Source organism: Nesoenas mayeri (assembly GCF_963082525.1).
Source record: "Nesoenas mayeri genome assembly, chromosome: 1".
NCBI classification, from domain to species: domain Eukaryota; kingdom Metazoa; phylum Chordata; class Aves; order Columbiformes; family Columbidae; genus Nesoenas; species Nesoenas mayeri.
In genome coordinates, this window is record NC_137541.1 from 31,739,825 (window position 1) to 31,763,098 (window position 23,274).

At 39.1% G+C, this 23,274-nt stretch overlaps 2 protein-coding genes across 5 annotated transcripts in view; one reads left to right on the plus strand and one right to left on the minus strand.

Annotated features, from left to right (window-relative positions):
- Window positions 1-1,624: 1,624 nt before the first annotated feature.
- ZCRB1 (zinc finger CCHC-type and RNA binding motif containing 1) lies at window positions 1,625-15,038 on the minus strand. Its single transcript, XM_080345686.1, has 8 exons — window positions 14,880-15,038; window positions 8,305-8,392; window positions 8,106-8,134; window positions 4,739-4,850; window positions 4,550-4,657; window positions 3,586-3,695; window positions 3,410-3,485; window positions 1,625-2,266 (listed from the first exon to the last, which is right to left on the minus strand). The coding sequence occupies exons 2-8, from the start codon at window positions 8,386-8,388 to the stop codon at window positions 2,135-2,137; spliced, it is 651 nt and encodes a 216-aa protein (XP_080201812.1). The 5' UTR covers window positions 8,389-8,392; window positions 14,880-15,038; the 3' UTR covers window positions 1,625-2,134.
- A 33-nt stretch (window positions 15,039-15,071) lies between these two features.
- Window positions 15,072-23,274, plus strand: part of PPHLN1 (periphilin 1) — a 69,748-nt gene continuing 61,545 nt past the window's right edge. For all 4 annotated transcript variants that reach the window (XM_080345647.1, XM_080345649.1, XM_080345648.1 and 1 more), the window contains exons 1-3: window positions 15,072-15,186; window positions 20,451-20,498; window positions 21,577-21,668. In XM_080345647.1, coding sequence (XP_080201773.1) covers window position 20,498; window positions 21,577-21,668 — 93 coding nt within the window. In that variant the 5' untranslated portion in view covers window positions 15,072-15,186; window positions 20,451-20,497. The remainder of the gene's footprint in view (window positions 15,187-20,450; window positions 20,499-21,576; window positions 21,669-23,274) is intronic.

Here is a 23,274-nt window from a genome sequence, read left to right on the forward strand (position 1 = left end):
TTTTCTATCCTTTTTAAGAAACAGCATTGAACATGGTATTGGAGAAGATGACAAACCAAATTTTAAGTAGTGCCATAGTATTTTTGTTTGTTTGTTTCACTCTCCTTTTCTTTTGTCTTTTTTATTAACTGCCATTAAGCCCTAACCCAGCATTTGCAAAGATGCATTCTGGCAGCAAGATTTTCTTCCATAGCATAGTTTAGAACTCCTCAGTCTTCATTATTACATACATGATGTACAGCAATTTGCATTTATTGACAGACACTAAGTCACAGCTGGCACTTCAGCACTCGGCTATTCATTATCAAGAGATTTTTCTGAAATTCAGTAAAGGAAGGTTCAGATTTAACCAGCCTGAATATATAGTGCTTTCAGCAGACAGTCACAAAGTCTTAAAAACATTCTTTAGATTACTGAGTCCAAGATCTTTCTATGTATGAAGCCAAATATTTCTCCCCATTCTGTGGCTTGAATAGTTTGTACAAAAAAATCTTTCACTTTCTTACCTTATTCTTGTTTCTGATTTCTTGCAACAGTAGCAACAAAAGACTCCAGAACGACCTTCTGAATCTGATTGCTCTATAGTAGCTTACAGGAGGGATAAGAGTATGTGTGTGTGTCTGTTCTTTGCACCCAGTTATATATTTGAATGCAAATTGATATTAGTTAAGAATGAATGGTATATTTAAATTTACATTTTATATATTTGGAAAAAAACCAAACCAACACAAGTCCGGATGAACAACAGGAAGAGCTGAAAATAGAAACAGAGGCTAGCTACTCTCTTCCTCCAAGTGTGAAAGTGTGAATGTGTTGTATATCGTGCCTCCTAAAAAAAGAAAAGCCTGACTGCAGAAGGTGGCCAATGTAAAAGGGCTACCACCATCATCACGTGTCCGTGGTTATGGGAGTGATCAGTGCTGCAGGGCTTTGTACTGTTCTTAATGTATATCTGTGAGGGTTTTTAGAAGAACATGACTAGAACCCTACAGAGATTTAAAGATCGAGTCCCTGTTTAAAAGATCTGAACAGCTTTAGGTGCAAAATAGGCACCTATACACTCTCTTTGCTTAGAGACCGTGACAGTCTCATGTATACATGAAAGCTGCTTTTTAAGCACGCATGAAACTCTGTACCCTTTGAATTTTGCCAGCAGGTTTAGATGCCTGAGAAGATAGATAGGACTGTGATCTAAGTTAGATACAAGTACATTTAGAAACCTATGCATAACCATAATTACCACGTTATACACCCAAAGTGCAGTCAGGAGAAACAGTGCAGTATAAGGCCTTACCACAGCAAGAGACTTTCAGTATCAAATTAGGGCATATTAAAACACAGACACATTCCCATTTTTAAAACATATAGCCATTCTCATTTTTAATGCGAGAGCAACAGAACTATAACTCTTAAAAAATATTAAGTGTGGAACTTCAAGACCGAACCGATCACCACATCGCTTTTAACTGCATGTCCTATGAAGCCTATATTGTATACACATCATATAATACTATGAAGCGTACATCAAGTTATAAAACTGCATAAGATAGAAGATTGATCTCTTAATATCCTTTTGGAAAAGACGGAAGTATTGTTTAGTTTAAAATGATTTCACAGACCAAGCTGATGACACAGTAATTTATTATATTTCTGCATGAAGAGTTAAAAGACTAGTACAATGCTTCAGGCTGAAATTCAACCCTGTGCAGAGGAAGTAGTGCAAGATTCATACACTAGTAAAGTACAACTAAAGCATTGCTTCCAAACAGGCAATAAACAGGCCAATACATAAAGCATCATGATCCTAAAAGAAACTCCTGTTAGGGAAAAAAAACCTTGGGAAATTCTCTTATGAAAGACTTCACTCCCAGGGTTTGGCTCTAGATAGTAACTGCAAGAAGCATTCTCCCAGATATTTTTATTGATTTAAGTGTAGAAACACACTGTTTTCTTAAGAAGCTGACTTGAAGAGTGAGGTTTTGAGAGAGATATCAAAAGATGGGAGGTAGGGTAGAACTACAACATGATTTTCAGTGTCTTCAACACCAAGACAAACCTGTATTACAGATAACTTTGTAGCACTTTACAAAATGTACACCGTATATATTACATATGCATATAAACGAGTATTATTTCAATCGCTGAGTTCTTCCTCATCACTGAAATAAGCGCTTTTCTTAATCCGTGGACGTTTTGAATCATCTGATATTGAAGATTCCCCTGCAGTCTGTGTCCATCTTTGTTGTTCTTCCTCAATTTTGGCTTGCTACAACAAAACAAGGAAAAGGTTTAGCTAGGATTAAGAAAAATTAAGATGCATTACAAAAAATAATGCAAATTATTAATATGCATTTAATTATTAAATAAGTTAGAGAATTCAAAAGGTTTATCTCCATTTCCAGATAAAGTTTGTGATGAATGCACTAGAAAACACTTCTCAAAGTAGTTCTCATGTGCAAACAGTAAGTCTTCTGCACCAATGGAGGCTGCATGGAGCAGCCTCTGTTTACAAAGAAAGGAACTTTGCACATGGCAGACTTCAAGAACTACAGGGCAGCTGAGATCTGAAGCAAAGAATGCATTGCATTTTACATTGACATTATTGAATCAGCTTTGTTCCAATAAGTCTTCTATCTGTTCTCTTTTGCTGTCATTCATTCAGGGAATGAATGTCTTCAGGGATGTAAAAGTTATTCAACTAAAGGTTTAACTAGATGCTTCCTAGTTTTACTCGGAAATATGCTATCCCAGTTAAAATCTTTAGATGGTGAGAGAAATGGGAATGTTTCTTGGCTTGTTTACATTTATAGGTTTTAACTCCAATTGTGGAAGGGTTTTTTGGGGGGAGAGGTTGGATAATTGTGCATATTTGCATTGGTTTTTTTTACTAAATTATGTAGAAGTTTTACACTCACTACAGTCATTTTCAGGACAAAGTTATCTTAAAAACTCTTGAGAGTTTTCTTGGGAGGGACAGGGGCACACAGGGGACAGTTGAGGACAAGGGAACCAAGAAATCTGAACTTCAGGTCAGGCTTGCTCTGTGTAGTGAAGCAAAAGCCTAGAAAGTACTAAAGAAGACAGTAATACAGCTGTCAGACTACCTAGCTACATAACAAAAAAAATGTATTAAATACATTTGGAGCGAAGAGGTCTGTTAGAGACTGCAATGGACTGCACTAGGCAAAGGAAGTGCTCCAGAAATTTATGTTGTTCAAGGGTATTCTACTGACTGAGGGCAGAGGATGTCCCTGGTCATCTAGACATGATTATTTTCCTGGTTGCTCAGTTAACAGAGGACAGACTTACAGGTGTATCTCAGACCTTTTGAAAAGAAGCTAAAAAAGGGAAGTAGAGTTACATTCGAATAATTAAAAAGTAATAAAAACACAATGCTCCAGTTTTGTACCTGAACAGCTATGGCTTGGCTGAGGCTATCTAAAGCAGGGTCTTCTCCTTCCTCTTCACTTTCTTCTTCCTCCTCACTTCATTGTGCAGAGAAAAAAAAATACACAGATCTTTATTTTAAGTGTTCAGTATGATGAAGGTGCCCAAAAGTACTAAAATGTAAATAAATATACATACATTTCTTCTGGCTCAACTATTTTCTTTTTCTTCTTCTTTTCTTTTTTTTTTGGTGGCTCCCGCTCTCCTAACATATTTTTAGGACAAGCATAACTTAAGTGTCCTGCTTCCTTGAAGAAAAAGAAATATTGCTTAACAGAAACCATTACGAACAACTATATGTTGAAACATACCATGAGGAAAGATAATGTAAGACAGTTCACAGGGGAAAAAAATGGAAGCAATTAGTAAGATAAATGGAATGCTGAATTAGCACATAGAAGACAAACTCTCCTCTATAAGCTTGCCATAGAAACTAAGAGATTGGTGGCGATATGCATGTTTAATTGCAAATTGAGAACAAACTAGGAGCAAAGTAGATTTTCCTTGGCTACTGCAATAGCTGAATACACTACAGTACAGTTTATGTTCAAGACAATATATACACCTCAGCATTAACAGTTTAAGAAATAGGAGTCAACATTTTTGCTCTCAAAAGTGTTATGAATATAAATCAAGTTTGTACTTGATGTTAAATACTATCCAAAATGCAATCTCAAATGTTATTATATTAATGAAAAGTGAGGAATTGCCTAAAATTTAACACACACTTATTTTGTGCAAAAACCATTGTTTCCAATATTTATTTTACCATCAATTATATCATGACCTTCCAAAGATATATCAAAAGCAGGTATTTTGAAACAAAATTAGGAGTTTTTCCTTCTCATACAGCTTTTACAGATACTTTTCTCTGTCTGCTCATCAGCACATTAAATAGCGATTCTAAGCACACATTTTCCCTCACCCACAAAAACCCAAACAGAAGACAAAAGGGGTATTATCATTCTCGAAAATGGCAAAACTGCTATGCAAGTTGACAGTACCTGGAGAATACATTATTTTAACACCACAGGCAGGATTAGCAATGGCTAAACTGAATAAAAAAGCTGGAATATAAGAATTAATTTTTGGTTTTACTCACCCCACATTCGTAACACTTAGACTTATCAAAGTAGTTACGCCTGCGAATGAATTCTGCTGCTCTTCCATTATCGATGGCAATACTTGCTTTTATTACTCTTCCAAACAACTACAGCAAATTGGAAAAAAAGGTAAATATTTTGGGTCTGTAAACCCAACCCTCCTACCATAACAATTTTCCACAATTTACCTGTTTGTTATTAAGTGCCCGAGAACAGTTTTGTGCAGATTCTTTATCCAAAAACAAAATAAAGGCAACTCCTTTGCTCTTCCTTGTGTCTTTATCTTTCATAATAGTAACTCTGAAAACATATAACCACATTATTGATACGCAAAAATTAGTTCAGCGACATTTTTTCCTTAAAGATCTCAGTGGGATTGTAGTTTTGTTACACAGCAAAAAGGAAATAAAGTATATTTATCAATAGAAAGGCTCATTAAACAGAAATTAAAAGGAACAGATAACCAGGCCATGTGCTTGCAGGTAGAGTGGAGATGGTTTTGAAAAGTGTGTGGGGTTTCTTTACACTTTCTTTATTCCCTTGGATGACTTGCAGCATAGAGATCATACTCTTTAGTTTTGCATACAGCTTAACTGGAGGGAACTACACATACCAGAGGTAAAACTAAAATTCTGGAATAATCTTGAATTTCACTGACATTGCTGAAAAACAGTGCATTGAACTGCATCCAAACTGAGGATTCTATGTTCCAGTAGGACTAACGAGCTAAACATGTTCACGATAGGAAATAGTAAGTATATGCAGCATTGTTCTACAACTATCTTCAACTGGAATCCAAACAGGTAATGGATGCATGTGTTGTTTTACATGACATATAAATTAAGTCATCAGTCTAACATTGGAATCAACAGCTCCAGTAGCACATCATCAAATTCAAGAATGATTTATATCCAGTACAAACAACAGAAAAAGAATGACAAGAGGTGAAAAGGGGGTACCTCACAAGATCCCGATTCTTTCAATCTTAATTGTATTTAGCCCTTAAAAAATCCCCAAAACAACAAAAAAAAAACCCACAAAAACCAAATAAAACAACCAAACAAAGATCCGGAAACAGGATGCCAGTCTGCATGTACATAAAAATAAAAGTACATGTTAAAAAGTAGGGAATAAACTCCTTCCTGTGTCCATCACAGGTAGAACCAGGTTCAGCCATAAAGCAAGCCAAAATTGTAAGAAATAGTAGGACCTTTTTAAAACAAACAAACAAACAAACAAACCCCACTTCAATGCAGAAGGTCTAGCAGAGAACCTGTATAAGTAACAGATGACCTGCATAGCAGAAGGTACATAAAACAAAAGCTCAATAAAGCAAGCTCGGTTTTCCCTTAAATACATGCATAGAATGAAAGAGCTTAGAACAGGTTTTCTACCAAAGCCTCTTGGACAAGGATGTGTCCAATTGAATACATTGAGTTGAACTGTCAATAAAACTGACTTTAGAACAAGTTTGTTAATTCGTTTGCCAAGTTATTCTTCCAAGAGTTCCAACAGAAACCTAATACACCTCTCAGGCTTCTAATTGAAATATTGATCATACCAGTTAATAACACAAGTGTAGAAAGAAACAAGTGTGACAAATCTTTAGGAAGTCAGCAGCTTCTTGGAGCCCTAGGAAGTCTGACTTCTCACTGGGCAAACTGAGCTGAAATCATAATAGTCAGGATATATTGGGGTGAGAAATGCATTACAAAGAAAATTCAGCACGATTTTTCTGAGTCAAGACACGCTGTAAAAAAAAGTCTATTAAAGCTTATTTAATTAAGTTAAAGCTGACCTAGATGACACCGCAAAGCTTTCTGCAAAGTGTTCGAAAGTCTCTGAACAAAGACTCCACAGAAATCAAGCTAATATTTGAAAAGGTTTTTCTTGGGAATTAATAACTAGTTATAAAGATGAAAACTGATCCTTGTTAGCCTCAATTTCGCAGCAAAATGGCAATATCCGTAGAATCCCACAGTAGCTGCATGGTTGATTTATAGTCAGGTCAGCTTGCAAAGGAGCAAACAGGAAACAAATTTTGCTAGATTAAAAAAAAATCATAGTAGTGTTTCACACATGTTATTCTGTGACTCTGCATTTGGTTTAACTTCTTGCAGTGACTAGAAAAAATGTTAGGAAAAATGAGGTATCAGTAAGTGAATTTTTTTGTGAAATAATATATAGATGGGGAAAAACAGTAACTACGCATATAGAATTGCAAGTTCTAAAATAGCTACTTTCACACAGGATGCAGCATAGGATTTCTTCTGCATGGGCACCTGAAAACACCATTTCTGTTGTCTATGACAGTCAAAAAAAAGTAAATAAAACACTAGAAACTACTAATAAAGGAAGAAAGAGAATGCTGCTATGACACCTTTAGAATAAGCAATGCTTCCTGCAGCCAATACTTCATACAATTCTCATCTTCCTATCAAACAAGTTCAAAAGCCAAGACCCCTACCCGCAAACACAGAGAGTATAGGTAGAATACCAAATGGCAGCAGGGAGATCAGAAGTGTTGAATTTATGAAGAACAGGCCCCTCAATGGATATTAAACACGAGTGTTACTACTACAACCTTTGCTCAAGATTTTTTCTAAATCAGTAGTTCAGCAATCAACTGAAACAGACACTTCACCCTGGAAACAAGAGACTGTAGGTGCCCAGTTGTATTGGTCACTGCATGTCTGCCAGAGCCCTACTTAAGGGTTTTCCTCTCAGTCAATTTAAAAAATATGTTTTTTAAAGTTGTAGTCTGGCTTTACCTGATGTTTGTCCCCTGAAACACAATCCTAAGACTTCAAAAAGTTTGAATTCAGCTCTCTATCTCACAGATTATTACAGCAGCTACTAAAAGAGTAGACTTTGCTGGTGTAGCATTGAAAACTGATTTCTTGTGTCTCATTATTCTGACCAGTTAAAAAAAATACAGAAACAAAACAGGAAGTTCCTTACTGTGGCATTTGTTTCTATCATTTGAACAGAGGCATGTATTCTATTCACAAACATTGTTCACGAATACCCCACATATTAAAAGCCGTTACTATGCAGCCTTATACCTAATCATAACTATAATACAAAGCAATCACAGTAACAAGTCCCTCTATAACCACAATTACAGGAATTGTACATTACAGTTGTGGGAACTGTTTGTTGGAATTGTGACATCTAGTTCATTAAGCAGAAGCTCCCACTTTTACACTTATCCACTTGTGTCTCAGGTGGTGTTTGGGTGAATGGGAACAACACTTTCTAGAAGAATATTGTTTCAACTATTTCAGAAAAAAGACCATTGGTATATAACAACGTTCTACTTGCTCTCAAAAAGTGGTTAGCAAAACCTGTAACCAGCACAAATATTCTTATATTATGTGTGTTACTGGAAGAACTTCCAGTTTTTAATTAAATGTATTAAAAATGAAGAGAACTTCAGTATAGTTCCACATTCATACTTAAATTATAATAAGCACAAGACTTTCAAGTGCAGAAAAGACATTAAATATTTAAAATGAAAGGTACAAAAATAGCAGGCCATATCAGGTCACTTACTTGACAACTTTCCCATACTTTGAAAAGATCTGAAATAGAAAACAAAGTAAAAAAGACTTAACAATATGCAATTGCATTTCATTAGTAATAAATTTATAAATACAAACTTTTCTAAGCAAGAAATACATATCAGTATTGTATTTACACTCAAAATTATTGTCAACAAGTTTAATCTGCACAATTCAGCTCTTGAACTTACCCTGTATAGATCATTGTTTGTCAAAGCAAAGGGTAAATTGGACACATATACTGTGCTTTTGCTTGGTGCCAACCCACCACTCATTTTTCTGAAAAAAAAGGAGCAGGAGAGAAGAGTTAAGCTGTATTTAACAGAGCCATTATAAAACAGTTGCAAGACTTTTTAAGAGGTTTTTTTTCAAACTTAGCCCAAACATCATGATAAAGTTGCAGGAAAGCATAGCTTTCATTGCCTTTCATCACTTTACATGAAATTAGTGTATGCCTTTTTGTGCTACAGAAGACATAGATTCCTTCCCCCTCCACTGGATCCAAAGCACATTTTTGCTGTGAGTCAATTTTTAAGTAATGAAAAAACAGACGAGTTAGTGTATTTAAAATAAGCCTCTGTGATTTTTGCAGTAAAGAGAGGTTTAGGTCCAGAAAGAAACAAGTAATCTCCATTTATTAAACATTCTGGCCAATACATGAAATTAATAACTTTTGTTGAAGTAGCTGCATGTTCTGATTCTTTATAGAAATTTCAGTTCAGCTGCATTCAACATAGAATAAACCACATTCAATTAATGGGGTGAGGGCAGAAGTTTCCCTAAAGCAGAATTCTAATTATTGGGGGGAAAAAGATGCTGTATTTGCTTTAAAATGTATCTTGCAGCTAAAGAAACAAGTACTTCCTCTTGTATCTATTGCTCAGGCTTCCACACTGCTCTGGAACCTCAAGTGTCCAGAGCTAATCACGGACACCTTTGTCTCCCCTCGAGGCACTCTTTCTCCTCTTCCTCCTCCTTCTCCTGATTAAGCAGCTGTTAACTACCCTGATGTCTGCTGGAAGGACTACTCAGTCAGCCCTCCACAGTCCAGGAGGTTCCTCCAGTGCACTGATGATAACTTCCTGATGTAAATGGTGGATGAGTCAACTAGGAGAGGTGCACTGCTGGATCTCATCCTCACTAACAAGGAGGGTCTGGTTGAAGCAGTAAAGGTTGAGGGCTGCCTTGGCTGCAGTGACCATGAAATGGTAGAGTTCAGGATCTCATGTGGCAGGAACAGGATAGCAAGCAGAATCACAACCCTGGACTTCAGTAGGGCCAACTTTGACCTTTTCAAGCAATTGCTAGGGGAAATCCCATGGGCAAGGCTGCTTGAAGGCAAAGGGGCCCAAGATAGTTGGCTAGCATTCAGGGACTGCTTCTTCCAAGCTCAAGATCAGAGCCCGACATGTAGGAAGTCAAGGAAGGGAGGCAGGAGACCTGCATGGTTAAACAGGGAACTGCTGGGTAAGCTCAAGTGGAAGAGGAGAATTTATAGATCATGGAAGGAGGGGCTGGCCACTTGAGAAGAATATAAGGCTGCTGTTCGAGGATGTAGGGAGGCAACTAGGAAAGCTAAGGCCTCCTTAGAATTAAACCTGGCGAGAGGGGTCAAAGACAATAGGAAGAGTTTCTTTAAATACATGGCAGATAAAACTAATACTAGAAGCAATGTAGGCCCACTGATGAATGAGGTGGGTACCCTGGCAACAGAAGATACAGAGAAGGCAGAGTTACTGAATGCCTTCTTTGTCTCTGTCTACTCTGCCAGAGGCTGTCCTGAAGAGCCCCGTACCACTGAGGCCCCAGAGGAAGGCAGGACAATGGAGGAGTATGCCTTAGTTGATGAGGATCGGGTTAGGGAGCAATTAGGCAATCTGGACATCCATAAATCCATGGGTCCAGATGGGATGCACCCGCAGGTGCTAAGGGAGCTGGCTGAGGTCATTGTTAGACCACTCTCCATCATCTTTGCCAAGTTTTGGGAAATGGGAGAGGTGTCTGAGGACTGGAAGAAAGCAAATCTCACTCCAGTCTTCAAAAAGGGCAAGAAGGAGGACCCGACTAACTATAGACTGGTCAGCCTCACCTCCATCACTGGACAGGTGATGGAACAACTGATCCTTGGTGCCATCTCAAGGCGTGTCAAGGATAAGAGGGTCATTAGGGGTAGTCAACATGGCTTCACCAAGGGGAAGTTGTGCTTGACCAACCTCATAGCCTTTTATGAGGACATAACGAGGTGGATAGATGATAGCAAAACAGTGGATGTGGTCTATCTTGATTTCAGTAAAACATTTGAACCAGTCTCCCACAGCATCCTTGCAGATAAACTGAGGAAGTGTGGTTTGGACGATCAGCTAGTGAGGTGAACTGTGAACTGGCTGTAGGAAAGAAGCCAGAGAGTCGTGGTCGATGGGGCAGTCTAGTTGGAGGCCTGTATGTAGTGGAGTGCCTCAAGGGTCAGTACTGAGACCAGTATTATTGAGTATATTCATCAACAACTTAGATGAGGGAATAGTGCACTGTCAGCAAGTTTGATGATGACACAAAACTGGGAGGAATGGCTGACATGCCAGAAGGCTGTGCTGCCATCCAAAGAGACCTGGACAGACTGGAGAGTTGGGCAGGGAAAAATTTAATGAAATACAACAAGGGCAAATGTAGAGTATTGCATCTGGGCAGGAACAACCCCAGGTTCCAGTATAAATTGGGGAATGACCTGTTAGAGAGCAGTATAGGGAAAAGGGACCTAGGGGTCCTGGTGGACAGCAGGATGACCATGAGCCAGCACTGTGCCCTTGTGGCCAGGAAGGCAAATGGCATCCTGGGGTATATTAGAAGCGGGGTGGTTAGTAGGTCAAGAGAGGTTCTCCTTCCCCTCTACTCCGCCCTGGTGAGACCACACCTGGAATATTGTGTCCAGTTCTGGGCCCTCTAGTTCAAGAAGGACAGGGAACTGCTGGAGAGAGTCCAGTACAGGGCAACAAAGATGATTAAGGGAGTGGAGCATCTCCCTTATGAGGAAAGGCTGAGGGAGCTGGGGCTCTTTAGCTTGGAGAAGAGGAGACTGAGGTGTGACCTCATTAATGTTTACAAATATGTAAAGGGTGAGTGTCACAAGGATGGAGCCAGGCTCTTCTCGGTGACAACCAATGACAGGACAAGGGGCAATGGGTACAAACTGCAACACAGGAGATTCCACATAAATATGAGGAGAAACTTCTTCACAGTGAGCATAACAGAGCACTGGAACAGGCTGCCCAGAGAGGTTGTGGAGTCTCCTTCTCTGGAGACATTCAAAACCCGCCTGGAGACATTCCTGTGTAACCTTATCTAGGTGTTCCTGCTCCGGCAGGGAGATGGGACTAGATGATCTTTTGAGGTCCCTTCCAATCCCTGACATTCTGTGATTCTGTGAAATCTCAAAGCCATTTTCATTTCCAATCTGTTTTAAGCTCTCGAAACTAAGTAGCCAGGAATATGCTTAGAAACCACAAATCAATTCAAAAACGTTTTTGTAATTGCATACACACCATCTAATACTAGGTAAAGAGTAACTAAACTAACTTGAAAAAGAACAGCCTACGTTTTTCCTCATGTTTGGACATTTAAGTGGTGCTAAAGTTTGTGCAAAAGACTTCTTCCCTCCAATCCATTTTGCAGCCATGGCTTGGTCCAAGAGCTAAGGAGGAAAATTTAACAAAATAAAGCACAATCCCTATGAGAGGGCACATCAGACAGTAGAGCAAAAATCCAATGACTACCTGCTTATCCAGCTTCCTGCAGCCCTTTTTCCTGCTTCTTGGCACCTCCAGCCAAACCCTAACTGCCATTTCTTCAGCAAGACCAACTCATTTTAAGAACACAGGCAAAAGCTGATGAAGGGATGAAAGAAACTCAGGTATTAGAAATCAATATTCGTCATAGTTCACACTATTTCTTAGGGGATTTTTCGTGTAGCGAGTCTGAGCAGATTGTTTGGCTAAGTGCCAATGAAGTAACTTATATCACTCTAACCTGGCTGTGGTTATTTCTGACATTTCATGATTCAGTCATCTGAAGACCTGACATTCCCAGCAGACACTGATTATCCAAGTGTTTTGCTTCTCTGTCCCGACACACTTACTGTATCACAATTCATTTGAATGGCAGTTACGAAATGATTGAATTTTGAGGTTTTCCAGGTTCAGAGGCTGTGTTCTTTGGAATGAGCAGAAATGGCAACATAAAGGTTGCGCAAATGAAAACAGAATAAATTTGCAATAAAGGCCACACGTTGCATCTGGTGTTATGCAGACTGGATTCATTATCCCAAATTCCTTACTGCTTGGCATTAGTATCCTTGACAAGTCTAACCAGACTGGCTGGGCAACATGCCACACAAATATATGGCCCAAAGTGCAGTTATCCAGTCGTACAGTGGATACAGAGGATTCACCAAGAGCTACCTTAGTGCTGTATTATGGTATGTTGCCAATGTTAATATATTGCAACAGGGGAGGAGAAAACAGCAGAGGTAAACCTCAGGTGGCTGTAAAGAGAAATTTAATTCTGCCTAGAAGACAAGAGAAGCTATAGCACCTAATAACAGGAGACCAAGCAGACCCCATATTAATGAACAAATGCCAGTGAGGATGGCACGACTGGAGAGCGGTCAGCTTGCATATTCCACAACACCGCAGCACAAACCTCCAAATAGAAGGTGATAAGTCATGTGAAAACTACTACAGCCCTTGTAGCTCAGTTGATAGGAAATTATTAATGAATGCAAGCTACAGAACTGCCAGTTTCAGCTGTACACTACTTTTTCCAGAAGGAAGCTGAAAGAGTTGCACCCTGGAGTGCTGGATGCCAGACAGCTAAGGTTGAATTTTGTTTCTAGTCTCCCGGACAAATTTAAGTAAAACAGTCTTGCTGCTCTGACTGTCCAAATATCCTTAGCAATTTGTATTGTTTAGGTCTATCGTGCCAGGATTTCTTAATTTTTATATCTGACTCACCAGACAGGCACTATTTTAATAAAAGAGGAAGGACACTAACTGTGAGGCTATTGCTATGCTCATGTTCAAGATGGCAAAGGTTCAAATTTGTCACTCTAGGAAAGAATATTTCCCCAGATCTGCAGGAGGGCTTCCTGTTCTAAATACTAAGGGGTCATTGGGATGGTTTATCAGTATCTTATTTAAGCAAGCAGATACACTGATAGGTTTGTAGAATGGCAACGTTGTGGCCATTCATCTACTTAAAAGTCTCATTGTCCTTACTAAGTCTTCTGCAGAACATCCAAACATGACATTTTACTAAAAGCAATCTCTCAAAAAGCGTGAGCATTTTTAACTGCACCTTTTTGGTTATCTGTTGTAAATACAGTGGTATAAAGGCAGTTTTAGATCCAGCTACTGGCACAATTCTTCCTATCCTCATAAGCCTCAAAAAGAAACACCGCACAGGTCAATTTTAACCCTGCCTTAACAAATCTGTTAGTCTTGGTTTTTTTTAAACCACCATAAAGACTTTGTGGGGAAACTGAGTGCCAACAACACCCCTCCTTTCATTTATGGATGCCAACCTTGCTACACCACCTTCACATTTATTAGTCCGATGTTTTCCAGTGAAACATCAGTGAAAAAAGCCAATTTGACCTTTAAGCTAACTTTCCAGATGAGAGGCTCATCATTACAGACCTCAGAGTCCCTTTACTTCAGGAATTTTCTAATTTCATAGAACTGTCCAATACAAGTTTAACATTTTCATCATGTATTTTCTGCTTGTTCATCAGTCTCTCTGCTTTATAGGTTTTCACTTCACAGGCTGACAATGAACAAATAAATAAATAAATAAAATCCCCCAAACCACCTGAGCTTTCTACTTGCTGCAGGGGACTCACCTGAGTCTCACATGCAACCTGGCTTCTATATCCTGATTCATTTCCCCAGCAAGTGTTTTCTGGTTTATACTGAATGCTTTTATGGGGCTTTCCTGATCTTTAAGGTATTACCTGGTTACTTAACTTCAAAGCATCAGCTGGGAGCCAGTATATTGTCTTCATGTGATTGAGCACAACTCCCATTAATGTCATAGCCTCTCTGTAATACTAACGCATTCTTCATTTACCATTTTCACACATTAACTTTCAAGATGGGGTTATCTCTCATTACTATGACTTCTTGAATTCAATCTTTTTTGTCTTTTCCAACAACTCAAGTTAAAAGAAGCCACTCTTCAACAAGAGCCATCCAGCAGTAATGACTACTGAATCAAACTACTCCTATGTACTAATCCAACTACAAAAACTTTGAGATTATAAGACTGGGGAACTTGGCCATCAGCAGGAACTACATTAAGAGCTTTAACAATAATTTATTTTTAAATGCATTTCCAGCATGGTCAAGATACAACAAATATTTCTTGGTTCAGTCATGTCTCATCTCTCCCAGAACCCCAGGAAGGGCAGAACCAGGTGACTTAGGGAAGCCCCTTCCTCCTAAAAACCCCAGCTGAGACAACCAACTCCATTTCAAGGCTCACTACGTGCAAACCGATGTCAGGGCTGGAGCACTACAGAGTACTCAGAACTTCCACACGTTGTATTAAAGCGTTTCGCTGTTCGGAACAACAACCTGCGGTTCCCCTTGCCGCTCCCCAGCCGGAGTCCCTCCCTACAACCACGAAGGCCGGGAGCCAGGCGAACACCCCCCGCCCGGCCAGGGCCCACCCGCGCCCTGGCTCCTCCGCCCGTTCCCCGCGAGGGGACGCGGCCTACCCGTCACGGCGGGCTCAGCCCGCGCGGCCGCCCATGGTGCGACGCGACACCGGCCGACGCGCAGGCCTCGGCGGGACGGGACGGGACGGGATGGGACCCGGCACGACACAGCCCCCGCTCCGCCGCCGCCCGGCACAGAGGCGCGCTTCCGCCGACGCAACCGCCGGCGCGGTCCCAGGCCAATAGACGGTGGCGATGGTGGAAGGAAGGCGGGTGTTTCCGCGCACGTTCGGGGAGCGCCGGAAGCGGCGAGAGGAGGCGTGGCGGCCGCCCGCGGAGCTGCTGCAGGAGTGAGCGAGGCGGGCAGGTGAGCGGCGGGGTCGGGTCCGGGCGCCGGTCTGTGCTGCGGGGGCTGGTGCGGAGCCGGTTGTCTCTCCCGCCTCTTCCGCGGGGCGAGCGTGACACCTGGTAGCGGCGGAGCCGGTGGCGCGGCCCTCAGCCCCGGCCCGCGGGCTGTGCCGGCCCGTCGGCCGCTGCGCTCCCGCCTGGGGCCGCGGCCGTGGCCGGGCGCGTGCGCAGGTGGTCGCCAAAGCGTCTGCGCGGCCCGTCCCGGGAGCCCCGGCGTGCTGGGAGCGGGGCCCCGCGTCCTGCACCTGCGGGGAGCCCCGGACCGGGCCGGTTTGTTTCCTCGGGTTTCTGGGAGGCTAGGGTGGATGGAAGTGGCGGGACGGGACGGGACGGGACGGGCGACCTCCTGTGGGCTGCTGCGCCAGCACCCAGGGTGGATGTGGTAAACCTTGCCTTTTAATCCTTTTAAAAACTCATCCGTGACAATATTTTGACTTTCAGTTTACCTTGTGGTTTTGTTTTGAAGGGAAGGATGTTACTACTTCTGCATACTTCTGAGAGTTATTTTAAACTTCAGTAATGAATGTCTGAAGGCAATATAAATCCCATTGTAAACACTGCAGTGAGGCGTCTTGTGGGTATGGTGGTGCAACAACGATATCTTTATGTTTCTAGAGGAATGAATAAGACATGAGTGTGTCACTTAGATTATTTCCTTAGAAGTACTACAATAAATTTTTGTGCTTACCTTAACAATAGAGTATCCTGTAGCTTAAGTATTAGTATTTAAACACTTTAAGTCTGTTCTCCATCGTTCTTTGTTCTCACTCATACTCCTTAAATTGGGTCTTTACCATGCATTAGGGTTTTCAGGGATTGTCTTATAACAATTCTTTATTTGAGGTGTCTGGGACTTCAAAGTAACAGAGACTCTGTCAGAAATACATAAAAAGATGTGGAAACCTACAAAATCTGTGCAAGCAATGAGTAGAGTTTGATACATCGATTTGGCCTGGGTGAAATATTCGGAGTTGGTTGGTACTTTTCAAGTGTAAATGTTGAAAGCATTGAAGTTTTGACCTGTTATGACAATAGCATGATGAGCTGACATATTTTGTTGTCAAAATGTTTGTGCTGCAAGATGCAAAGGCATGGTGGAAGTGGTTGTTTACATTGCCATTGCTAGCACAGCCAGCCCCATCTCAGCCTGGTAGAATCTTCTTTTCATAGCGTTGACACTGATGAAGGGTGGGATGTTGGTAACTGCAGGTGTTCAGGCTAAGATAAGCACTCGTACATCAGTCATTGTGATACTGTAACCCCCAGCACATTGCCTCCATTTCTCTTGCACCCAGGGACATATTAGAATTATGTGATAAGAAAACTGAACCAGTAGGATTGTAAAACCTCATCAGAATGCTGCTGCTCTTAATATTTCTGGCTTTTTTCTGTTTTGAGCTGGGAGTTAATTTGGCTTTTGTGGTCAGTGTTTGTGGTGTGTGTGTTTTTTGTTTGTTGGTTTGTTTTTTTCTCCTCTTATTTGAAGTCAAAATTATTGTGAACAAGTCAGGAAAGAGTGGAAGAAAGTCTCTTCTTTCAGGTTATTTGGTATCTGGGTTGAATGTGCCTAGACTTGTTGCAGTCATGTTTCTAATTGCTTTTGAAAAACTTATAGCCTAAGATTTGTTAATTAGGAAGAAGTGGATTCTCTTGGCATGGCTGTTTATACTCAGTGACTCCTTCGCAGTATTTTATATACTGTCATGGTGGATTTTTCCCTCTGTTCTTACACTTCTGCTTTTTTATCTTACTATGTCTATTCAGTGTTTTATACCTGTCCCAAATATGGGGGGAGGAGGAAAAAGTTACTTTTTTTTTTCCCCAACTCAGTTTTATCTGTCTTGCCTCCTGTCTAGGTAAAAGACAGTGGGATATCTTTGAAGCACTGTCAAATACAGATTCTAATTGTTGGAAGAAAAAGCATTGTTTTCTGTCTGTCTTTATGTCCTCAAAGCAGCAAGTGCTGCAAAATTTGCCATGATATTTTGAAGAAGTTACAATTCTCTAAGTATCTTTCCTAGGTTTTACTCACACAAAAGCATCTAAGCGTTTTTCTTGAGAGCTTTCCAAAGCAGAGGAGAGACAGATCTGGCCCACATTTGTCAATCTCAGATGTTTGTCAAAGTAACAGTATAAAAACAGATACATCCCAGTAGCATCAGAGGTACTGCAGCTGCCTGCCTCTGCATTTATAGCACAGCATTGGTTTTGTGCTTTGTTCACATATGCCAAAATGTAGCTGTCTGGGTTAGAAAGATGTATGTTTTCGAAACAAAAATGTAAATTCTGCAGGTTGATAGCACACACTGCAAAATAACAGATCCTGGAGAAGTAGATATTTCTAGCCATGATGACAATTGATGTCTCAACTAACTGTAAACAGACAAGAATTGTGTACAAAATATTGCAGAATACTGGAGTGCTTTTGCAAATGTGTCAGCTTCTTTTTTTAGCATATATTATTTAGAAAGCAAAAACAAATAATAAACAGGTGATTCATTTATAAAGAAAACTCTGTTGTACAAAAAAATCTGAAGTTTAAGTGACCCACATAATCTGCCCAGTGAAGAAACCCTTCTTCTGTGACAACAGTTACACCAGCACAGAGCAAGGCATGTGCTCATAGTGCTGTGATAGTCGGAGCAAAGCCATTCTTGGCAGCTGGCCACAGTGGAGCAGCTTGCGCTGCGTTAATAGAATGGCTTCTGCATATGCTGGAGCGTCTTTATTTGAGAAAATAAAGACCTTACTTTAGGGAAAGCAGTCACCTCTGATGAAAAATAGGAAAAGGTTTTTAAAATTAATATAGCAAGTGATTATGTAGTGATATTCAAGAAATATCAACTACCTTTGCTGCATATGCTAATAGAAAATTGTCAATATGTGTGACAATGGTGTTAGGTGTGAAACAAAACTAGATTTATTTAGTTTTTTTAATCTTTGCTTCAGAAAAACTTTGTACTGAGAGAACAAATGAATCTGAATACAGTGTAGTAAACTCGAGGTTTGATCTCTTGAATCCTTGCTAATGGAATCATCATATTGATTCTGAGAGGTTAGTCTCTTCATGGTTGTTATTAAAGCAGTGTTAGGTCACATTGTTTAATAATTTTTTTATTTATTTTTTTAATATAAACAGATTAAATGTGCTTAAGGTGCTTCCCTTTAATTTTTTTTTTTTCTGGTATATTTGGATGCATCCTTTATCTCATTGGTCTCAGCAAAAAAATTTCTGTTTAGTCTTCTTTATAAAATTGGTCTCTTCCTACTTTTTTTCCTTAACAGCATTTTGAGAAATGGACTTGGAGATTCATTTTTATCTGATTAATTTTCTTAATTTCATTCCTCTAAATGCAAAATATTCTCACTTCTGAGATTTTTTTTCTTCTTCCACCTTCATACTTACTTCTTGTCTGATGTAATTGTGTATCTTTTTTCTTTAGTCTATTGCCTTTTGTGGTAGTATATCTCTGCCTTTTTTTCCAGCTCGCATTTTTGTTTTGTCAAAATACTGGTGATAATTCTTGCTAGTTTCCATGAGGTGCATCAACAATTATAAAAATGCGAATGTTTTTATCAGCATTGCTGTCTGATGGTATAACAGAGCGTGTACGTGAATATCGGTGCCTGCTGCTAGTGATGTGATTTGGGATGTTGGAGGTGGCTTGACATGATGTGTGACCTTGCACCAACTTTGGTGGCACTTACATGAAATGTGTTGCGTTTTGAACATGGTGTCCAGTTAAGGATTTCTGTCACTGCTGCAGGCATCAGAGCGTGGATGCTACTGTGCTTGTCAAAATGCAAAGAAATCCATTTGACAACCTTATCTGAATCCAGCTTCTGATATTTGCTGTTGTTCTGAAAACTGAGCCAGGTTTGCCATGAGGTCCAAGAGTCTGTGTGCCTGGAGGGGGGGTGGGCTGTGGAGGAGCAGGGATGGGAGCAGGTGCTTGCTAGCCCAAGGAATGGTCCACCCTGGGCAAGGGCTTGGCCTGAACAACCAGTGGCAAAGTGCTTTGAGAAAGAGCGCGTGGTGCTCTTTCAGTGTAATGATTTTGTCTGGCATCAGCTAATTCTGTCCCTCCAAGTATAAGTAAAACATGAGAGTATTCAGGTATGGTTCTAGTACAAAGAAAAGAGGATTGTGAGGACAGCGTAAGAGCAGATAGAGCACCCTCCTGGTGATGTGGGAAAGAAAGGGCACAGGGTTGACCTAAGAACAGTTAATGCACATATAGACCCTGGTGTGAATTCTTAAAGCTTCAGCGGAAGTCCCTGAAGTAGGGAATGAAGAAAAGTTGACGCAGTGGCTGTGAAAAGTGCCAGGAAGGGGCTTCTGATGGCTACGCATAACCAACAAATACAGCAATGGTTTCAGAATTTCGGACGAACAAATACAGCAATGGTTTCGGAACTGGTAACTATTAGGTGGAGCACACTGGAGAGGGCAAGGTCAGCAGACTCTCTCTCTCTTACCATTACCAAAACCAGGACCAACCAAACTCTGTTGCTGTAGTGTGCTTGTGATTTATAATCAGTGACTATAGCAGACTAGTCCTGTGTCTTGGTTATGGAACGTACCTAAGGTCAAGTCTGTGATAAAATGTAACAATATTTTATGATGAGACTCTTATTCATTAGTAACAATGGTAGGGTCAAAACTTTCTCAGAATAAAGGCTTACTATAGTTGAGGAAAGAGCTACTTCACTGGGATTTACCATCCATTACCAAAGGAAAAGAATTTGTTAAACCAAACTTTTCATTACCCTCTCATCACATGAAACTGAGTCTTATTTTTCTCCACTTAATGATACTTAAAGGCAGACAAATAAGTATAAGTGAATATATTAGATATTTTCTTTAGTGTTCTTAAGAAAGCTATTACAGTAGTTTCCAAAAACCCTTGCTAAAAAATGGAAGTAAAACTGAGACTTGAAATAGTGAGTAAAAGATGGTAAAAGGGAAAGAAAACATCTAGAATTTATTAGGAAAGTGTTTTATCTGTAACAATTTGTCACACAAAATTTTTTGATATTGTGAATCCAGCTGAGTAGTTAATATTCTTTCTTAATTGAGTGTAGTGAATTACTCTGTACTAATTCAGACAGATAATGGGCAGTTGAAAGATTTAGTTTTTAAATGTCTAGTTTACTTTAAAAAATGTGCTTATGAATATATATGCATATTTTTGCTGACTTCAGTTTCTCTTTTTTTTGTAGGTAATTGAATGGGTCTTCAGAAGCAGAGTTGCTAAAACTGACAGAAAAGTAAGTATGTGAATGTTTGTTTTTTCACAAAAATATATATCTGACTTTGTGCCATCTCTGTTTAGTTAATAAACCATTTACTTAACATTTGTACTAATAAGTATTTTTATATAGCCTCATAAGTCTGTTTCCAAATAAGTGTTTTTATTTTGTAGAAGTAGATAATGTTATGTGTTTCTCCTTCTGAACATGGCCTGCTGTTTATTTTTCTTATTGATTATTTTTAATAGCTAGAATGACCATTGTGAAGGTAAACTTTGAAAAATGTAGTTCTAGCAATTTCTTATCTATTTTTAAAAATGTGTAGTCTAAATTTGTCATCTTTAATATCATCAGGAAGATTTCAGCTCCTCAAGTTCATGTTATCTAACACAGCGTGCCTAGAATCTCTTATGGTGATGGTTTATTTCCAGCTGTATTTAGTTATTAATTTTGAATGTCACCTTTCCCTGGAAAGAGGAATTTTTGTGTTCTGCTGGCTCCCAATTTAAAACAGGAAAATCTGCATGTGAAGAATGCATTTCATTCATGTATTCAAAACACAGTTTTGTACTAACTGAATGATGTGTTGTGTTTTAACATCTTTCTAGATGGTTGAGATGATCAAATAATTCTAAGTAATTATATTATATAAAAAGTAGAAATTCTTCAATCTAATAAATAGGAGTTGAACTCTTTTTAAAAAAAGTCCTGTATTAGCAGAGCAATATCAAAATTGCTATAAGGTATGTGTGTATGAACTTGCATGTACAGCGAGTATTTGCAAAATGCTTATATTTCAGCAGAGCTATTTATAGTATCTGTAAATCCTGTAATTATACTGATTATACTGCATTAACTTCCAGTTGTTCTTTAACATACCCTCTTTTTTTTTTTTTTTTTTCCTTAAAGTTTCTTAATTACTTTCTATAACTAGATAGACTTACTATTAAAAGGCTAATAAAAACCCAAAAGTTTATGTATAGGGCTTGCGTGTAATATATGTTATTGGGAGAAGTCCGGGAACCTTTATTTCTGTGCTCACTATCCTTTTCATAATGAGCCCAATTTTGGCTAATTGGATTTTTATCGTCTTCAGTGGCGTATCGAAGAGATGAAATGTGGTCTGAAGGGCGATACGACTATGAGAGAGTTCCAAGAGAACGTATCCCTCCAAGGATTCATCCTGATGTAAGTGTATAGTATATTTCTTTAACTTTATACCATTATATTATATTTATACCATGATTTGTACCATAAAGGTTGGATTTGTGTATGTATTGTAGTACCTAGTATACCTCAAGTTCCCTTCTTTTCATTTAAGCCAACAATCCAGCAGACGCATCTGCACAGAGATAATAGGATGCCTACAAAATTAAATCTTGTATTTATTTTCAAATCCATTGAAAGTGTTACAGACTATTTGTCTTCTGATGAATTGATTTTGTGTGTGTGTGTGTGTGTAATTCTTTGTATTATTCAACACAGTATTTTTGGTAATTTCTGGAAAACCAAAGGCCATACTGTGTTATATTTTTCCCCAGACTTTTTTTTGTTTGTTATTACAACTTTGAACTGATTTGAGGTGGTAAAATAAGTACTTTCACTATTGTTCTTGTCACCAATGCAGTTTTTTATGATGATGCTTAAAATATAGAAGGAGATGTTTACAAAAAAAGTAAAAAATACATCTTTACTAACAAAATGTGGGTTGGAGCCTTGTAAGGGAAATGCTTATCACCCGCCTGAGTGTTGATGGAAATATACTTTGTAGGCATGGAGACTTCTACTGTATGTTATACTTGTAAAAGCAAACACAGAAGCTGTGCTTACCCTGCTGTGGAGTAACTTTAGAATCCTTTTAGAAAATCTGTGTGCCAAAGACTTGACTAATTTTTTTTTTTTTCCTCTCCTGTATCTGAAGGCTTTAGAGAAGAAAGAAAACAGGTTGTTGCTTCATCTTTTGAGCTATTACACCTTAAACAGAACTTAAGAATACGTTTTGATATTTCTATTCAATGTTCTATGCAATGTACATTTTGCAAAATAAAAATTTAGGTACCTGTACCTGTTATCTGGCTTTTCCTTTAATTTTTTTAAATGTTGGAATAATAGCATAACTGATTTAGCATACTTTCTGGATTTCCTCTACCATATTTTCAGCTTGTTTTGGAAACATACCAATGTTGGTATACTTGATAACTAGTTACATAGTCTTCTCTATTGACTAGTGTATTAGTGTTTGGCTGCTTGGTGACATTTTTAACTCTCTTTACAGGCAATAACAAAAGTTTTGCATTTTCAGCAAACTGGAAATCAGATACGTTTGCACAGGGTATTTAGTCAGGTGCTTCTCCACAATATTTATCAGCAGTAGGACATGAGGAAAGGCAGAATGTATTTTCCCAGATTTTTATTTTTTTAGTCAGTGTTTGACTTGACTAACACATTGCTAATTTAATCTAAACACTGCATCAGTGACATTCCTAGATTCTTTTAGTCTTTCAAGCTATCCAGGGAACAATGCACAGCATATTTGTTATGAAAATTTACTTTAAAATTTAAAAGATACTATGCAAGAGTTTACTAGATGGTTCAATGCTAGCTTTATATTACATGTGTTTGGAACTGGGGATGAAGGGACTAGCAGAATACACTCATTTATCACAATCAATACTATCCATCTGTACCAAAACAACACTCACAGTAGCTGAGCAAACCAAGATTTGGTGTCCCTCTGCCTTACTGAAAGATGGATGTGAAGCCCCTTCTTGTACAGCTCTACTGATTCAAGATA

Coding starts and splice junctions, on each gene's coding strand:
- ZCRB1 (XM_080345686.1), bottom strand. CDS start 8,388: ATGAGTGGTGGGTTGGCACCAAGCAAAAGCACAGTATATGTGTCCAAT. Junction 4,658..4,738: donor GGGCACTTAATAACAAACAG/GTAAATTGTGGA, acceptor AATTTGCTGTAG/TTGTTTGGAAGAGTAATAAA. Junction 3,486..3,585: donor ATAGTTGAGCCAGAAGAAAT/GTATGTATATTT, acceptor TGCACAATGAAG/TGAGGAGGAAGAAGAAAGTG.